Source organism: Phlebotomus papatasi, chromosome 1 (genome assembly GCF_024763615.1).
Source record: "Phlebotomus papatasi isolate M1 chromosome 1, Ppap_2.1, whole genome shotgun sequence".
Taxonomy (NCBI): Eukaryota; Metazoa; Arthropoda; class Insecta; order Diptera; family Psychodidae; genus Phlebotomus; species Phlebotomus papatasi.
In genome coordinates, this window is record NC_077222.1 from 81,020,413 (window position 1) to 81,034,650 (window position 14,238).

The following is a 14,238-nucleotide window of genomic DNA, read 5'->3' on the forward strand; positions in this document are numbered from 1 at the left end:
AGCTGCACACACATCAAATAGTAATGAGAGTGACTTGAATATCATGACTCTTTATTTTTTTTTTGTATATCTTCCATTATCCATTGTACAATTTCGCACAACTCCAATTCAACAATTTCTTGTGAATCATTTTCATTGAAATTTAAATTTTTTTTTACTTTTCCCCTTCTCATTCCCCATCTCCAGAAGCACAATTTTTCCCCTTTCGTACTCAAACACTTTTTTTTGTCGTCTCGAATGAGAAGAGAGGAAGTGCGACAGCAATGAATTAAAATTGGGGTCTATGGTGAATTTATACAAGTCACACACAGAGAAATTTTAGTGGCATAACAACTCCAAATGGTGTTGTCGGACACACCAACCTCAACCCCAAAATCAACTAACCCCAATTCGGTGTTCAGAATACACCAAGTGGTGTGACAAAGTAACTAACACCGGCTTTGGGTTTCTGATTACACCAATTTTACACCAATTATTAACATCAAATTTAGCGTTGTTGGAACACCATTGTGGATTTTGTATCACACCATCTCAAGAAAATATAGGTGTTCCTTTTACACCAATAAATGAAAAATGTCTACAGATTTGCAACTAAAACTAAATGATCAAAGGATTTAGAATTAGGGCATTGGCATTCACTGGATGGGATTTGAAATTAAATTCCTGGGTGTTTCTATTTAAGAATTTTCCATTTTTCTGCGTGATTTTTATTAATTTTTGACCATTGTTTGATGGCTTGGGGCCTTCCCTGGATGATATTCTCTGTATTTCAAAGCCATTTGGTGCGTGAAAATCTTTTTCCAACATTTAAGCCTGCGCCGAGATTTGAACACGCGACCTTTGTGATGACAGTCGAGCATCTTCCAGCTGCGCCACGAACTCCTATAATGTATTCAAAGCATATCGGGAACCCTTGCATCGGCACACACGATATTCCAAAATTAGAGATTACAATTAGAATTACAGATTTGCAACTAAAACTAAATGATCAAGGATTTAGAATTAGGGCATTGGCATTCATTGGATGGGATTTGAAATTAAATTCCTGGGTGTTTCTGTTTAAGAATTTTTCATTTTTCTGTGTGTGTGGTCGATGGTGAGCGTCGAACACCGTTTGGCGTTGCAACAGCACTGTTTAGAAAATTGATGGTGTTACTTTTGCACCATTTCAGAGATTTCTGTGGCGGAGTTAATACAACACCGCCAAAGCATTTCATAGAACACCATTGATTCAAAACTAGGTGTTAATTTGGTGTGAATGCTACTACGTTTGGTGTTCAAGCAACACCAACACCAAATTCAACCCCAAATTCAACACCGCTTTCTCAAAATCACTTCTCTGTGTGCAGACTGAAGCGAAATTGAGAATTTTTTTTTCCTACTACAATCATCTTGAAATTCTATTTATTTAATACTTAAGAAGAACTATAAATTTTCCTGAATCACTCGTCATTTCCATCAAAAATTTTGTCCAAACAAACAACTTCCTTTATGAAATCTCCGCGGAAAGTTCATCAAATCTCTTACAGAGAGACATTAACATTAAAAGGTCTTTGGGAAATACAGTATTAAATGGTATTTTTGGCAAATGATACCTAGACAAATTAAATGTACTGTCTCAAGAGTAAACTACTCGCTTGAGGTATTATCAGTTGTACAAAATATGGGCACCTTTTGTTGTCAACTCACTACACACACAAAAACTCCCATTAACTTCCTCTCAACTGTTTCATCAATGAACTCACTATCTTCATTCTCAACACTTTTCAATGGATAATGAAAAACTGTTGTGTATTTTCTAGATCTATTCATAGTTTTTTTTTCTCTCTCTATCTGATAGAGTTTTACTATCACTTAGTCTGTAATACAACATTTAAATGTCACTTGTATGAAAAATTTATAGAATCTTTTCAGTCGTTCTTTTTTTGTAAATTCTAATTCCCAATTAGAATTTCTAATTTATTCTAAATTTTAATATTAGCTATAAAATAAAATTTATATTCAATTAAATGAACTAATTTGTGATTTTAAAAATAGGTGACAGAAATTTAAAATTACAATTTTGTGGTATAGCTTTTGAAATTGAAAATTGACTTTATGCAAAGAGACTTCATAAATTCATTCACCTATAGTTTATCAATACTAATGCTTTATTTGCATTACTAGGGGATGATAGGGCAGTTTCACGAATAAATTTCGAACTCGACTTTGAGACCTTTTTTTACAGAAAGATCATAAGTAGAAGTAAAACTCTGTAGGGGCGACGGGGGCAAAATTTGACAAATTGAAGTTTTCAAATTTCAATATTTTCCAAACGAGACCAAACCTTATCTTCACAAAATGTGCTTTTAGAAAAGTCTTGAAAAGAACGTTTCCTTTCGATGTTTCAATGCAAACGAAAACGATCTTCAGAAAAGTCAAGGAGAGTTAAAATTCTAATGACAATGCTCATCAAAAACCTGTCAAGTTTTCTAGTAGTTTTGACAAGTTTTGCCTTATGTCCTGCTTAGACAGGCTAAGGGCCTCGACAGACCTGAGGATTAGCCGAGAGACGGCTTAGCGTAATTTTATTAGAAATAATCCTCAAACTACATTTCTATTATTTTCCGCTAAGTCGTCTCTCGGCTTAAGTCGTAAGTGTGTCTAGGGCATTACGGCTTGAACTGACAGACGGCTTAGCAGGAAACTGATGGTATAATGTAGTCTAATCATTATTTTGATTATAATATTACATTAAGCCGTCTCCCAGCTTAAGCCATAGGTCTGTTCAGCACATTATTCTCCCCTATATTATCTAATTTTAATGGTTTTAAGATTTAATGCTTATCAATATGGCTTAACTATATCAATTTCTTAACAGTACTTGCTTTATCACATTTTGTTAAATCATTTAAATTGCTTGTTTTTTTGTTAACTTGTATCTTTTTTCTGTATTAGCATGAGTAGCATTATATTTAGAATTATTAAAATACTCAGAAAACTTTGAAAAATATTAAAATTTTTGTATTAGAAAAAACTGTCTATTTTTAGTTTTAATATTTCGCAATTAATTCGAGAAATAAATTTGCTAAATTTTGCGATTATGAACATTTTGGATTGTCTAAATTAAAATACAGTAGGACCTCGATAGAGTCAACTAATTATTTCCAGGCCTGTTGACTCCATTGGATTCGGTGACTTTATCGGAGTACGAAAAAAATCAAATTAAATGTGAAATTTCGATATAAAGGAGTATTATTTTTTTGTACTAGATAATTGATAAATTTAACACGATTGTCGAATATTATTTAATTAACCCATAAATCTTGATCTGACCCAAAAAAAAACAAATATGTTTGGTAAGTTTCGGCAAACTAGTAAGTATCTTAAGTGAAAATTACTATCCATGTGATAATATTGAGGTTCATCCACGAAGTTAAGATAAGGAAATGGTGTTCTAAAGATTTCTTTTTTACTCTTTTTTTTTTAAAAGAGCTCCGGTAGATATTTAATTGTTGAAAATTATGATGCAATTAACGTTAATAATTAGAATTTATTTTAAACTGTTATTGTATGAAAGAAGAGATTGATAGTTGTTCTTTTCGTTATGACATAACGATGGCTCTAAACTTCACAAAAAGAGAAATAAAACCAATTTTTCTCATTTTCTTCTTGTTCTGAAAAATCGGCGCTAAATAGAGATATGTACTTGGAGTCTTTGATGACCCCCTAATAAGTCAACCCGTGGATTATTATGATCCTCATTTCTTCTCCATACCCCTCTGCTTTACCACTAAAATCGTTTTTGTTTTTGTGAGTGCAGGAAAATACGTCATACGGGATCATAGGGCTTAGTCAAAAAAATCTTAAGTCAAGAGAAAAAAGACAAGAGAACTTTCAATCGGTCAAAACGCTTAAAATCATGAAAAGAAAATTATTTTGTCGAAAATTGATTACACGGTTAATATACGAATTTTATCATAATATTGTTTTTCTTGTTAAAAACATTACATTAATACACCAAAACACTGATTTTAATTTTGAGCAAACAATATTATTAGTTCAATAATAATCAAAAAGTTGACTCTATCGGAGTTAATTTGGGTCTAAGTTGACTCTATCGGAGATTGACTCTATCGAGGTCCCACTGTATTTTGTTATTGAATGATTATTATTATTGAAGGTAAAGTGCCCTGTAGTCGGTCGGTCCTTCAACTCAGCCAGCGGAGTTATTTACTCAATTTGCTTGGATTTGGTCTAACCAGTTTAACATTATAATGTCCATCATATTATAGATAATGCAAATCAGTGAAAATTTCATAGAAATTGACTATGAAACTTAAAAAAAAGTGTTTAGTGGAAAACTAAAGAAACTTTATATGGTCGCAGGAAAGAAAATTGGGTCATTGGTGGTACAAATGTCCTAAAAGGCGTGTAAAACTCTAGTTTGAATACCACATTACCCCTTACTTTTCAAACAGAATAAAAAGACACAAATTAAACTGCCCCTTTGCAAAACTGACCCATCTGTACCCTATATGCCATTTTATAGTCTTTACCTCTTAAATTTACTTCGGCGTGCATTCCCATATTTTTTGAAAGCAATTTTTTTTCTTAAAAAAAATGGTGCAATGAAGAGTATCATTTATGAACTTCCTCTTCGATAATACTCAATGAAATTCTTTCACGCAGTCATGAAATATGGTAACTGATAAAGAGCCCTGTGCCTTATTTAAAGAATATCGCGTAATCAGTGAGATAAGACACATTTTTTTCGCATTGAGAGACTCTAAATAGAAGATTACACCTCTTCTCGGTCGTGCAAGAAGGAAAGGCGTCACAACATGCGGTAAAGTCTTTTTCTTCGCTAATGATTATGGAAAAATTTCGAGGAAGATTGTTGAAAAAAAAAATTGGAGCATTTTCCGAAAAAAATAGGACAATTTTGGAGAAGGTGGGGAAAGTGAAAGAGTTGATTTTTAAGGGAAGTCATTTGAGTGGTAGTCGCGCGTCTATTCTGCGACCACACAAATATACCAATCATCAACCCACATTATACAGCGATGGTCTCTCTCCTGCGGGGAAGCGTAAATGAATCATTCATGGACGCAAAACCATGAACGAACCAATCTTCAGTCCCATTCATAAGCTACCCAATGCCGCACACATTCTCACTTGTACTTGCCACCGTGGGTGTGTGCGTGAGGTTAGGAGTGGTGTGAGTCTTGGGATTGTTGGCGGCAGCCATATCGGAAATGGAGAAACCCAAACCTTCAATGAAGTCACTTTTCTTCCCACTTTTGGCCCCAATTTCTTTTACATTTCACTACATACTGATCGTTTTATCCACCAAGGTTCCACTGGGATGAACTCTGAGTTACACAATATGGGAAAAATGCATGATTTTGGGTAAAATTTCAACACCTGTACCACTAACTTGGGGTATCCAATTCACTTTCGATCCCCCCACTTTGACACACAACACACACTTTCTTGGCCCATTCAATACTCTTAATCTGCCTCTGTTTGCCCATTTTTCGTCATTTTTCCCACAGGCACCGGCCAAAATGCCATCACAGTCGGACGCATTGACACTTTCTGCCCACTTTGTGATACAATTTGAGAAATATTGAGGTGAAATACATACCTATTTTAATTCTCAATTGCTCCTCAACACGAATTTTGCGTGTATCGTCCGCCATATTGAATCCATAACTGGTTTCCACCACCATTTGTTGTCTCTTTTCTACCTCATTGATGAAAGAACGACACTTGGATCTGTCCCTCTCCCACCAATTTCTCACGAAAGTCCAACAAAATGCTGCTCCACTACTCTCATACATCCACCGAAATTTTTCCTCTCTTCTTCCAAAGATTTTTCAAGTCTTGTTTTTTTTCACTCCACACAGGAAAGAAAGAAAAAAGCGCTGCCTACTCTCAAATCTCACGAGATTTTATTCTCAGCTCCAAACGTGTTGGTAAGATGTAAAGAGAGAGAGAGAGAGAGAAAAGGCTCGGATGATGCACTTGTGTATGTATCGTGAGGAGTACGAGACACTGAGGAAAAATGTGCATTCACAGAATTTCACAAATCCTACGCAAAAATTCAAATATCTCTTTTTCTTCTCCACACACTTTAATCTTCCACGAGATGCATAGCGATATGCATAAAATCGATAAAGTCACTCATTAATTCACCCACACTTACGATCTCGTGGGTTTTTCCAACTCGATAGCTTGTGTTTTTTTTTTGTACAAGAGGAAATGGATCTTTTTCACATTTCCTTCTTCATTCACATTCGATTAAATGCACTTCAGCCGCACAAAGTGATTTTTAAAAATCTCTTCAATTGCACATCAATTGATTTCCCTCTCGTTTGGCACTTTCCGGGAAGCATGAGAGAAACGAGAGAAATACAATACCGTGAGAATCACTTGAAGTTCAGCAAAATCTCAGTTAACCGCAGCTTTTCTTTCCAATAAAAATGTTTTAAAATTCCAAAATTGACTCGTTTCCCATGGCAAAATGTGCCAAAAATCAAGAAAGAAACTCGAAAAAATGGAGTTTGTGATGATTCTCTGGTGGAAAAGTCAATCCATGGAGCTCCTCACGTAGACAATGAAATGATGGAAAATTGCAACAGCACTGAGAAAATGATCCACACGGCACAAAAGCTCTACGGGTACTGAATGAACTGAGGAAATTGCTTCAATGGAAAGAAGCACAGTGTGAGACTCCAGCTGTTGGTTTCTCCATGACTTGGGAATATCTTCCATTTCATTCACACCTATTCAGATGAATGAGATGGTAGCGGAAAGACTGAGATGGACAATTCCCTCGTTTTTTTCGGGTGCACCGTGTAACGACGACGCAGGAGAATCCGGAGGCACCAGAGCAAGACCTCTCGGAGAGAGACATTTGCATTGGGCCTAGGAGAGAGTAGCTACCAAAGTTTTACTAATCCTTCCCCAAATAATGTAGGAAAAGGCGCATCAGTTGGCAGCTCTTGGAGTACTTTACTGGTAAAAATAACCGTCTTGCTTTTTTTGAGTAATTTTTTTAAAATTTGCTGAAAATCTAAAATTTGACAAAAATTTAACTTTTCCAATTCTTATCGACCTAAAGACTAATCGGTAAGAGATATTGGGCTTCTGGGTTTTAGATACGAAATCAAATAGGACACCGAAGAAATTAATATCATCATCCTTTATTGACTTTCTATCAGTATTACAAATCAAAAAGTTTAGGGCGCGAGATTAAATTCACAGAAATAATCTTGGAACATCGCAAAGCTAAAAGTTTTTTTTTATTAAAATAGGAATAATGAAAGGTAATATAATGTGAAGTTTGGCGTATGCTTTAGATTTTATATTTCTAAAAATATTACAAATAGCACAAAAATATTTTTGGAAAAAAAATGTTTTAGAAAATTTGGTAAGTAAAGAATTCAAAATGGTCAGTAAAAAAATCAGTCGATGAAAAAGTAAGTTAATATTCCAACCAAAATGTAAGAAATCAAAAACTAAATCTTGTTTTATGCAATGGAGGAGGGGCTAAATTAGCAAGTAGTGGAGACTGGGGCAATATTTCTCAAATCATTTTTTTTTAAATAACAGAGACAAAGGCCTCAATTCTGAGACCAAGATCAAGATCAAGAAAAATTCAAGATTTTGGTATTCTGAAATCAAACAATTAAGATCAAGATGTCAAATCTGTGAAATGTCTTGGAATCTTGAAATCCAAGACACAAACCGTGTGGATATCAAGATCTGCAATTCTGGAATCAATACTTCAAGATTTCAAGACGTCAAATTTCTTGTCTTCTTGAAATAATTTCATCATAACCTTGTAATTCAATTATTTTATTCACATTTCTCGTTAAAATAAAGAGAATGGTGTTCGTAAAAGTTGCAGAGGAGTATAAAAATATGTCAGTTTGACATTTTTTTGCGAGGACAATGTCAAAAAATAATCTCCAACGTCTGACAAAATTTACCCCAGCAATTTTAAGAATTCTCGCAAAATTGATTTTTAGGAATGGCTCAAAAATCATAATTTTGTTTTGAGATAGAGGAAAGCAGTCTTTAGAAAGGAGGGCAATAAATTTCTTTAAGGAATATGCTTCTTATAAAACGTATACGTTTTTAGAGGGTTTTATGAAAAAATGAAATATCCATTTTGACGAATTTTGCGCTAAATGAAATTTGTTTCTCAATTTTATCTAGAAATTTGTGGAATAAGTTTTCAATATTCAATAAATAAGAAAGCCTAATTTTTGAAATAAAGGGGACACTAGGGTAGGGTAAATGTCAAAAACGGATTTTTTCACGAACTTTCATAAGATTCTGATTCCCTGGGGCCTTGGCCAAGGTACGGGGACTCCTGGTACCGAGAGCTCATTCTAACCAGCTATCGCGAACCATTTTTGTCGATGGGGTTGTTTTGTTCAACTCCCTTCCTTTGCAGATTGTCACTGATCGACATCGCTGAATTCTTCGAAACTGAGTCAGGCTGAATTTCTAAACTTTTTTTTTCTTCTAATTCTTTGTTTTGCTTCCTTTTCTACTATTCTATTTACCACTTAATCAAACCATGTAAGAGGGGCGAACCCTATAGGTCTTTATTAAAATAAATAGTAATAATAAATAATAGCAATTTTTTTGTTCAATAACTTGAGAGAAAATCGACCACTCAGAATATAAGTCGAACAACTCGATTTTTTACAAAAATCGTTTTATTCGCTTTTTGGATAATTCTTTATAATTTCTACCTTCCCTGTGAATATTATTCTTGAAAGATAATTATTTTTAAAGTTATAGAGATTTTAAATCTCAAAAATCCTATACTCTGCATGTAAAATCTCAGCTTCAAATCGCTCTCCTGTAAAATTTGCCTACTGCGAGTTGTTCGTTTCTTATTCTGAGTGGTCGAAATGTATTTTTCGAGCCATATTTTCTAAAATATGACATTGTCAAAAATTATTTTCCTCTGATTTAACGAGGAGCTTTAAGTTGCCCAGTATCAATATTTCTTTATAAAAAGTCATATTAAAACAAGGTTCAATATTATAAAATTTCTATTTTCCACATTCCTTGCTCGAATTCGATAAAACTTTTCACTTTTAATATTCATAAAAACTACACAAAAAAAAATATTTTGTAAAAATGTTCGTAAATGTTTGTGAATTCCTATGGGGGAGTTACAAAATGCTCGTGAATCGTATAACCCACAAACAAGTTCGTAAAAGTCTGTACTTGTTTCACAAACATTGTTCGTAACATGATTATTTGACGAACATTGTTTGTACTTTTACAAAACTGTGTAAACACACAACAAATGTTCATAAAGTTTTGTCTTTTGTTCGTAAATGTTTGTTTTCCTGTCGAACATTTTACGAACATTTACGAACAAATGTTTGTAAAAGTACAAAAAATGTTCGTCAAATGATCATGTTACGAACAATGTTTGTGAAAAAAGTACAAACTTTCACGAACTTGTTTGTGGGTTATACGATTCACGAGCATTTTGCAACTCCCCCATTGGAATTCACAAACATTTACGAACATTTTTACAAAATATTTTTTCTGTGTAGGAGGAGGTGGGGCTAGTTTGAGCTGTGGGGCTAGATTGTTATAGGACTTTTTCGCCTATTTCTAAATGAAGCTGTTCTTTACAATTATTTTATTTAGATCCACAATTATTTTGTTTCTCCTAATTACATCATGTTAAAACGCAGTTTACTTTAGAAATATGCGAAAAATCGTAAAAAATCAAAGTAGCCCCACTTCCCCCTATTCATGGGAAAAATTTCAAACTTCGATTTATTTTATTTTCAAAGTTAATTGATTTTGAAATTTTGGATTTATTTTGCCCCTACTATCCCCTACTGTTTTCTTCTAAACTCCATTCGCCACGAAAACTGCATTTTTATTCTCGTTTATAATTTTTGTACTATTTCCAAAAACGTTTTAATTAGTTTAATTTTTGCAGAGCTCAGCTAAATGCTATATCAAGACCATCCAGACGCTCCTGTGTAGGGTAAATTTTTGTTGACGAGTCGGCGACAGAAGGCAGAGAAAGTGACCTGAATTTTGTGGGATTCTCAAGGATCATTTCCTCTCGGCTCTCACACTCTGTCTCTTTCACTCCTTTACATTCCAAGGCTATTTCCTCCGACAATTTGTTTCGTCTGCAATAATTTATGTGTTTTTTCTTAAGTTTTTCTTACCACCTACCTGGGAAAAAAATCTGATGAGCTTGAGAAACCTCGCACTAAAGTTAGTCGTTAGGCTGAAAAGGGATTTGGATTTACAGGATTAATGAGATTTCCCTTATTCCTCTTGTTTTTGTAACCCTCATTTGGGAAATATTGAAAATGTTTTTGATTTTGTTTTCAATAAGGGCATCTTTTGGGCTCTTTTGGTGTGAGAAAGTGATAGAGAGAGATGGGGTTTTCAACGGTTTTCTAGCCTAGGCGCATGCGTAAAAATTGCACACGTGTGGTAAAGAAAAGTGTGTGGGCGCGAAAAGTGCAGAAGGATGAGAAAGAGAGAACGGATGAGTGAATTCTTGTGAAGTTCCACAAATGTTTTCTCTATTTCCCCTCTTTGCATCTTTCTAGAGTCATTTTCTCTCTTAAATCTCCTCCAACGCAAAAATTTGAACCGACACAGAATCACATCATCTTCATTTGCACCTACGAAAAAAAAGAGCTAGCATCCGCAGGGGAAACCAAGAGGTAGGCAGAGCAACAAATGAACTGCTTCCCAAGGCATTATTCCGCCCAATGGTAATTTTCACATGAAAGAATTCACAAAAAAAAGAGTGAATAGAATTTATTTTCTCATAATGATTCTGACACACAATGCTCGCGCGCGATCTGAAAAATGAGGAAGTAGCTGCACTGAGCAAGTATAGGTTCGCGAAGCAGGATTGTGATTATGAATGGGAGAAAAAGAGATAGACTGCGTGAGCATACGGGCTTCAATTTTCACTTTGAATGATTTTGAGGGGGATTGGAAGGGGGTTGTAGTAACTGTAACGGACAACGACACAATTGTAAACGCAACCCCATTGATAATTTGGTTCTAGTAATTCTAAGAAGTATGTAGCAAAATTTATAGATGTGATATAATTAAATTAATTCTCATCACGGTGAGCAAAGGCAAATCCTAATAAATATTTTTCACATCTTTAAAGAAACTTCATAAAAAAGAATATTTTCCGTTCAGTGCGTTATTCGAAGTCTATGTCTTTGTCAATACGTCCAAGGTAAAAGTACATATCAATTTTATCAAAAGTAATTTCCTCGTGGTGTTTTTTTTGCCGTGCCCCGGTAAATAAACAACGATAACGTTATCAAAATGATTTGAATGCCCCTACTGTTGTACTTTCTTTATGCTCAACACTAGGCGGCGCTGACTCAGATTTAAAATGTCAGTGTTTTTTGTTTGGCATTCTTATGTGAGAAAATACGCTAAATTAAGCGCACAATTCTCTAGGAAAATCAAGGTAAATACCGAAATTATTAAAGACAGTCATTAGATTAAATCACCTTCTATCAGATTTGGTTGTAAAATTAAGTTTCTGACTATTCGTTCATGGTAATAAAAGACATATAAAATTTGCGATAATTTCATAACTTCACTTGTTGATTTAGTTGTGATTTTCAATGGAATTGAAAATTCAAAAGCTCTGTAACAAAAAAAAAGGAAAATGTCTGTAAAATCGATATATAAGTTTTTATATAAAGTTTTTGCTTTACAATTTTCTTCCTAAAGTGCCCTATAATGTCTCCTCTGGGAACTGGGTGGAATTTTCCTGGGTGGAAAACATCAAAGCCAAGAATGGCAAAAGGAAATTTATTGAAATAGTTGCATGTTCATATAGCATGTTCTATGTTTTTTTCTGCTTTCCTCTTTTACTATTATTTGCATTTGCGGGAGGTAGAAAATAGAATAAAATCATGGGTATAAATTTCATGACCTATTTAATTCCAAAAAAAGGAGACAAAAATGATCCCTTTCAGGCTACGATTTAACACCCTGAGAATCACAGAAAAAGTCCATTCACTACTCAATGGGGGGACAAAAATAGATTCAACATGTGGGATTTCAAGCGGCAAAAGAGTAGATTTTTCATCTTCCACAGGATAGAAGAGTAACCCAATGGCAAAGGCTATGGGGGTATGGGATAAAGTTCCTCGTAGATTTTCTTAGCTTTTATTTAATACTTAACACTTTTACAAACATACAATATAATTTAACTACAATTTAAGGTCCTCTAACAATCTCATTTTATCACCTTCTTCCAGCCCCCATAACTATATGTTTTCCCTCAATCAATACACTTTCTCTGGGGTGGAGCTTAGAACAATTTTTCGGTTTTTCAAAAAAAAAGAGAAAAACTTGTAATCTATTACTTTCCTAAAGAATCAGAAGTTTTCTTTTATTTTCTGTAAAACACTAAAGATCTGAACTTGTGTTGCTGTCATTGAGCTGAAGATTCCTAAAAGTGGGAATGACGGGAATAGCACTCAAATTGGCACTTGCAGGTGCTGATGATGATGATGTGAGAGATGCCACTGTTATCTACAAGAAAATGAAACCCAGATTAAATTTTTATCTGCGAAAAATCTGAATCCGGGACTCTGTTAAATATTTGTGGTCTTTGTGGTCAGTAAAATATTCCATTTCGGTCAGTAAAAGAAATGACTTTGAAACTTTATCTGAGATGTTAAGATACACCTTCTGATTTTCTCTTTCACATAATTCATCATTTTTATGCACTGAAAATTTATATTTTTTTAGCATTCGGATTTACAGTCTACTGCTTAAACAGCTGCACCCATATTTTTATTTCTTATTTCAAAGTATGTAAAATACATTATGAAATAAGTTTAGATCACACCCCTTTAGAAATTAAATTTGAGATTTCAAAAAGTAATTCTTTGAAAGGATATATTCCTTAGCACTTGCAAATCACCTCGACTTTAAGTATTCAAGTAGGGGAGACCGGAGAGGTTTGGGACACTTTTTCATGTTTTGACTTTAAGACATTATTCCAAAAAATTACGATAGCGTATCATAATTTTATGCGGTCTATAGGAGACTTATGGGTATTGACTTTATAAAAAGTACTCGATAGAACTTGGAAAACAAATCAGTTTTCTTGGAGAAGATAAAACATTTAACTTGTCGCTTTGTCCCAAACCTAGATTAACAAGATTAACAAAACTAGATTAACAATATTTCTGATAGAAATAAAAATGTTTCATCTTTTATTTCATATTTAGAAATTAATATCAATTTTATTTGTACAGTAGAGTTATTTATTGTCAATCAATTATTTAAAGTATTTTCTTCTTATTTTCCATCTACCTTTCTTTGCTTTTTTTATTCTAAATATTGCAATCATGATCATCAAATTCCTTAGGCGAGTAGATTATCTTAACACTTTTAGTTTTGAACTCATTGGCGAATTCCTGTTTGATTTTACGACAACTGCGTACCTGTTTTTCCTTATTTCATTGAATTAGCTCTCGCCTTGACTTTTCTGGAGAACTTGTAAAAATTGTAGAGGATATTGTTCGAGAAATTTTCGAGAAAATAGTTTTTAACGAGATTGGGCAAAGATCGAATATCCTCTGAGAAGGAATTATTGATTCCCAAGACATTGATGGTTTAATTGTCCCTGTAGTTAGAGAAATCTGCTGCACTGATAAACTTTGCACAAGAGGGAGATTTCCAGTAGAAACTAGGCATTACTCTTCATTTTTACAATAAACAATTGCATGCCACCTACAATCTTGACGAAAATCAACGTCCCATTCATCCCCATTCAGGTGTCCCAAACATCCCCGCGTGTAATTTTAGTATTTAAAACCTTTATGTAAAAAACAAGAGCGTATAATCTCTGAAACTTTTATAAAAATATGTTCCCAGATTACACTGCTACCTAATGAGATAAAAAAGTTTTGATTATATATCGCTGGTATAAAATACAAAGAGCAAAACTAAGACGTCAAAATATACAATTTTTATCAATTTTTTAAAAAAAAAAGTGTTCATAGAATTAAAACAATAAAACTGAGGATATCCATTCTTTTAGTCAAGATACATCTTAATATTGCCTACGATTGAGTAGTGGTTAAATTCCATTTATTTAAATAAAATAATGAAAAGATCGCCTTGTCCCACACTACCCCTGTCCCAAACCTTCCCGGTCTCCCCTATCTTTAACCGAAATGCTCAGAAAAT

The 14,238-nt window shown here is 33.9% G+C and overlaps 2 protein-coding genes across 5 annotated transcripts in view; both read right to left on the minus strand.

Moving 5' to 3' along the window:
- Window positions 1–6,667, minus strand: part of LOC129810322 (GTPase-activating protein) — a 35,029-nt gene extending 28,362 nt beyond the window's left edge. The window contains exon 1 of the mRNA XM_055860714.1: window positions 5,627–6,667. Within this exon, the coding sequence (XP_055716689.1) occupies window positions 5,627–5,822 (196 nt within the window). The 5' untranslated portion in view covers window positions 5,823–6,667. The remainder of the gene's footprint in view (window positions 1–5,626) is intronic.
- A 5,518-nt stretch (window positions 6,668–12,185) lies between these two features.
- Window positions 12,186–14,238, minus strand: part of LOC129810320 (adenylyl cyclase 78C) — a 44,430-nt gene continuing 42,377 nt past the window's right edge. For all 4 annotated transcript variants that reach the window (XM_055860710.1, XM_055860707.1, XM_055860708.1 and 1 more), the window contains one exon: window positions 12,186–12,570. In XM_055860710.1, the coding sequence (XP_055716685.1) occupies window positions 12,445–12,570 (126 nt within the window). In that variant the 3' untranslated portion in view covers window positions 12,186–12,444. The remainder of the gene's footprint in view (window positions 12,571–14,238) is intronic.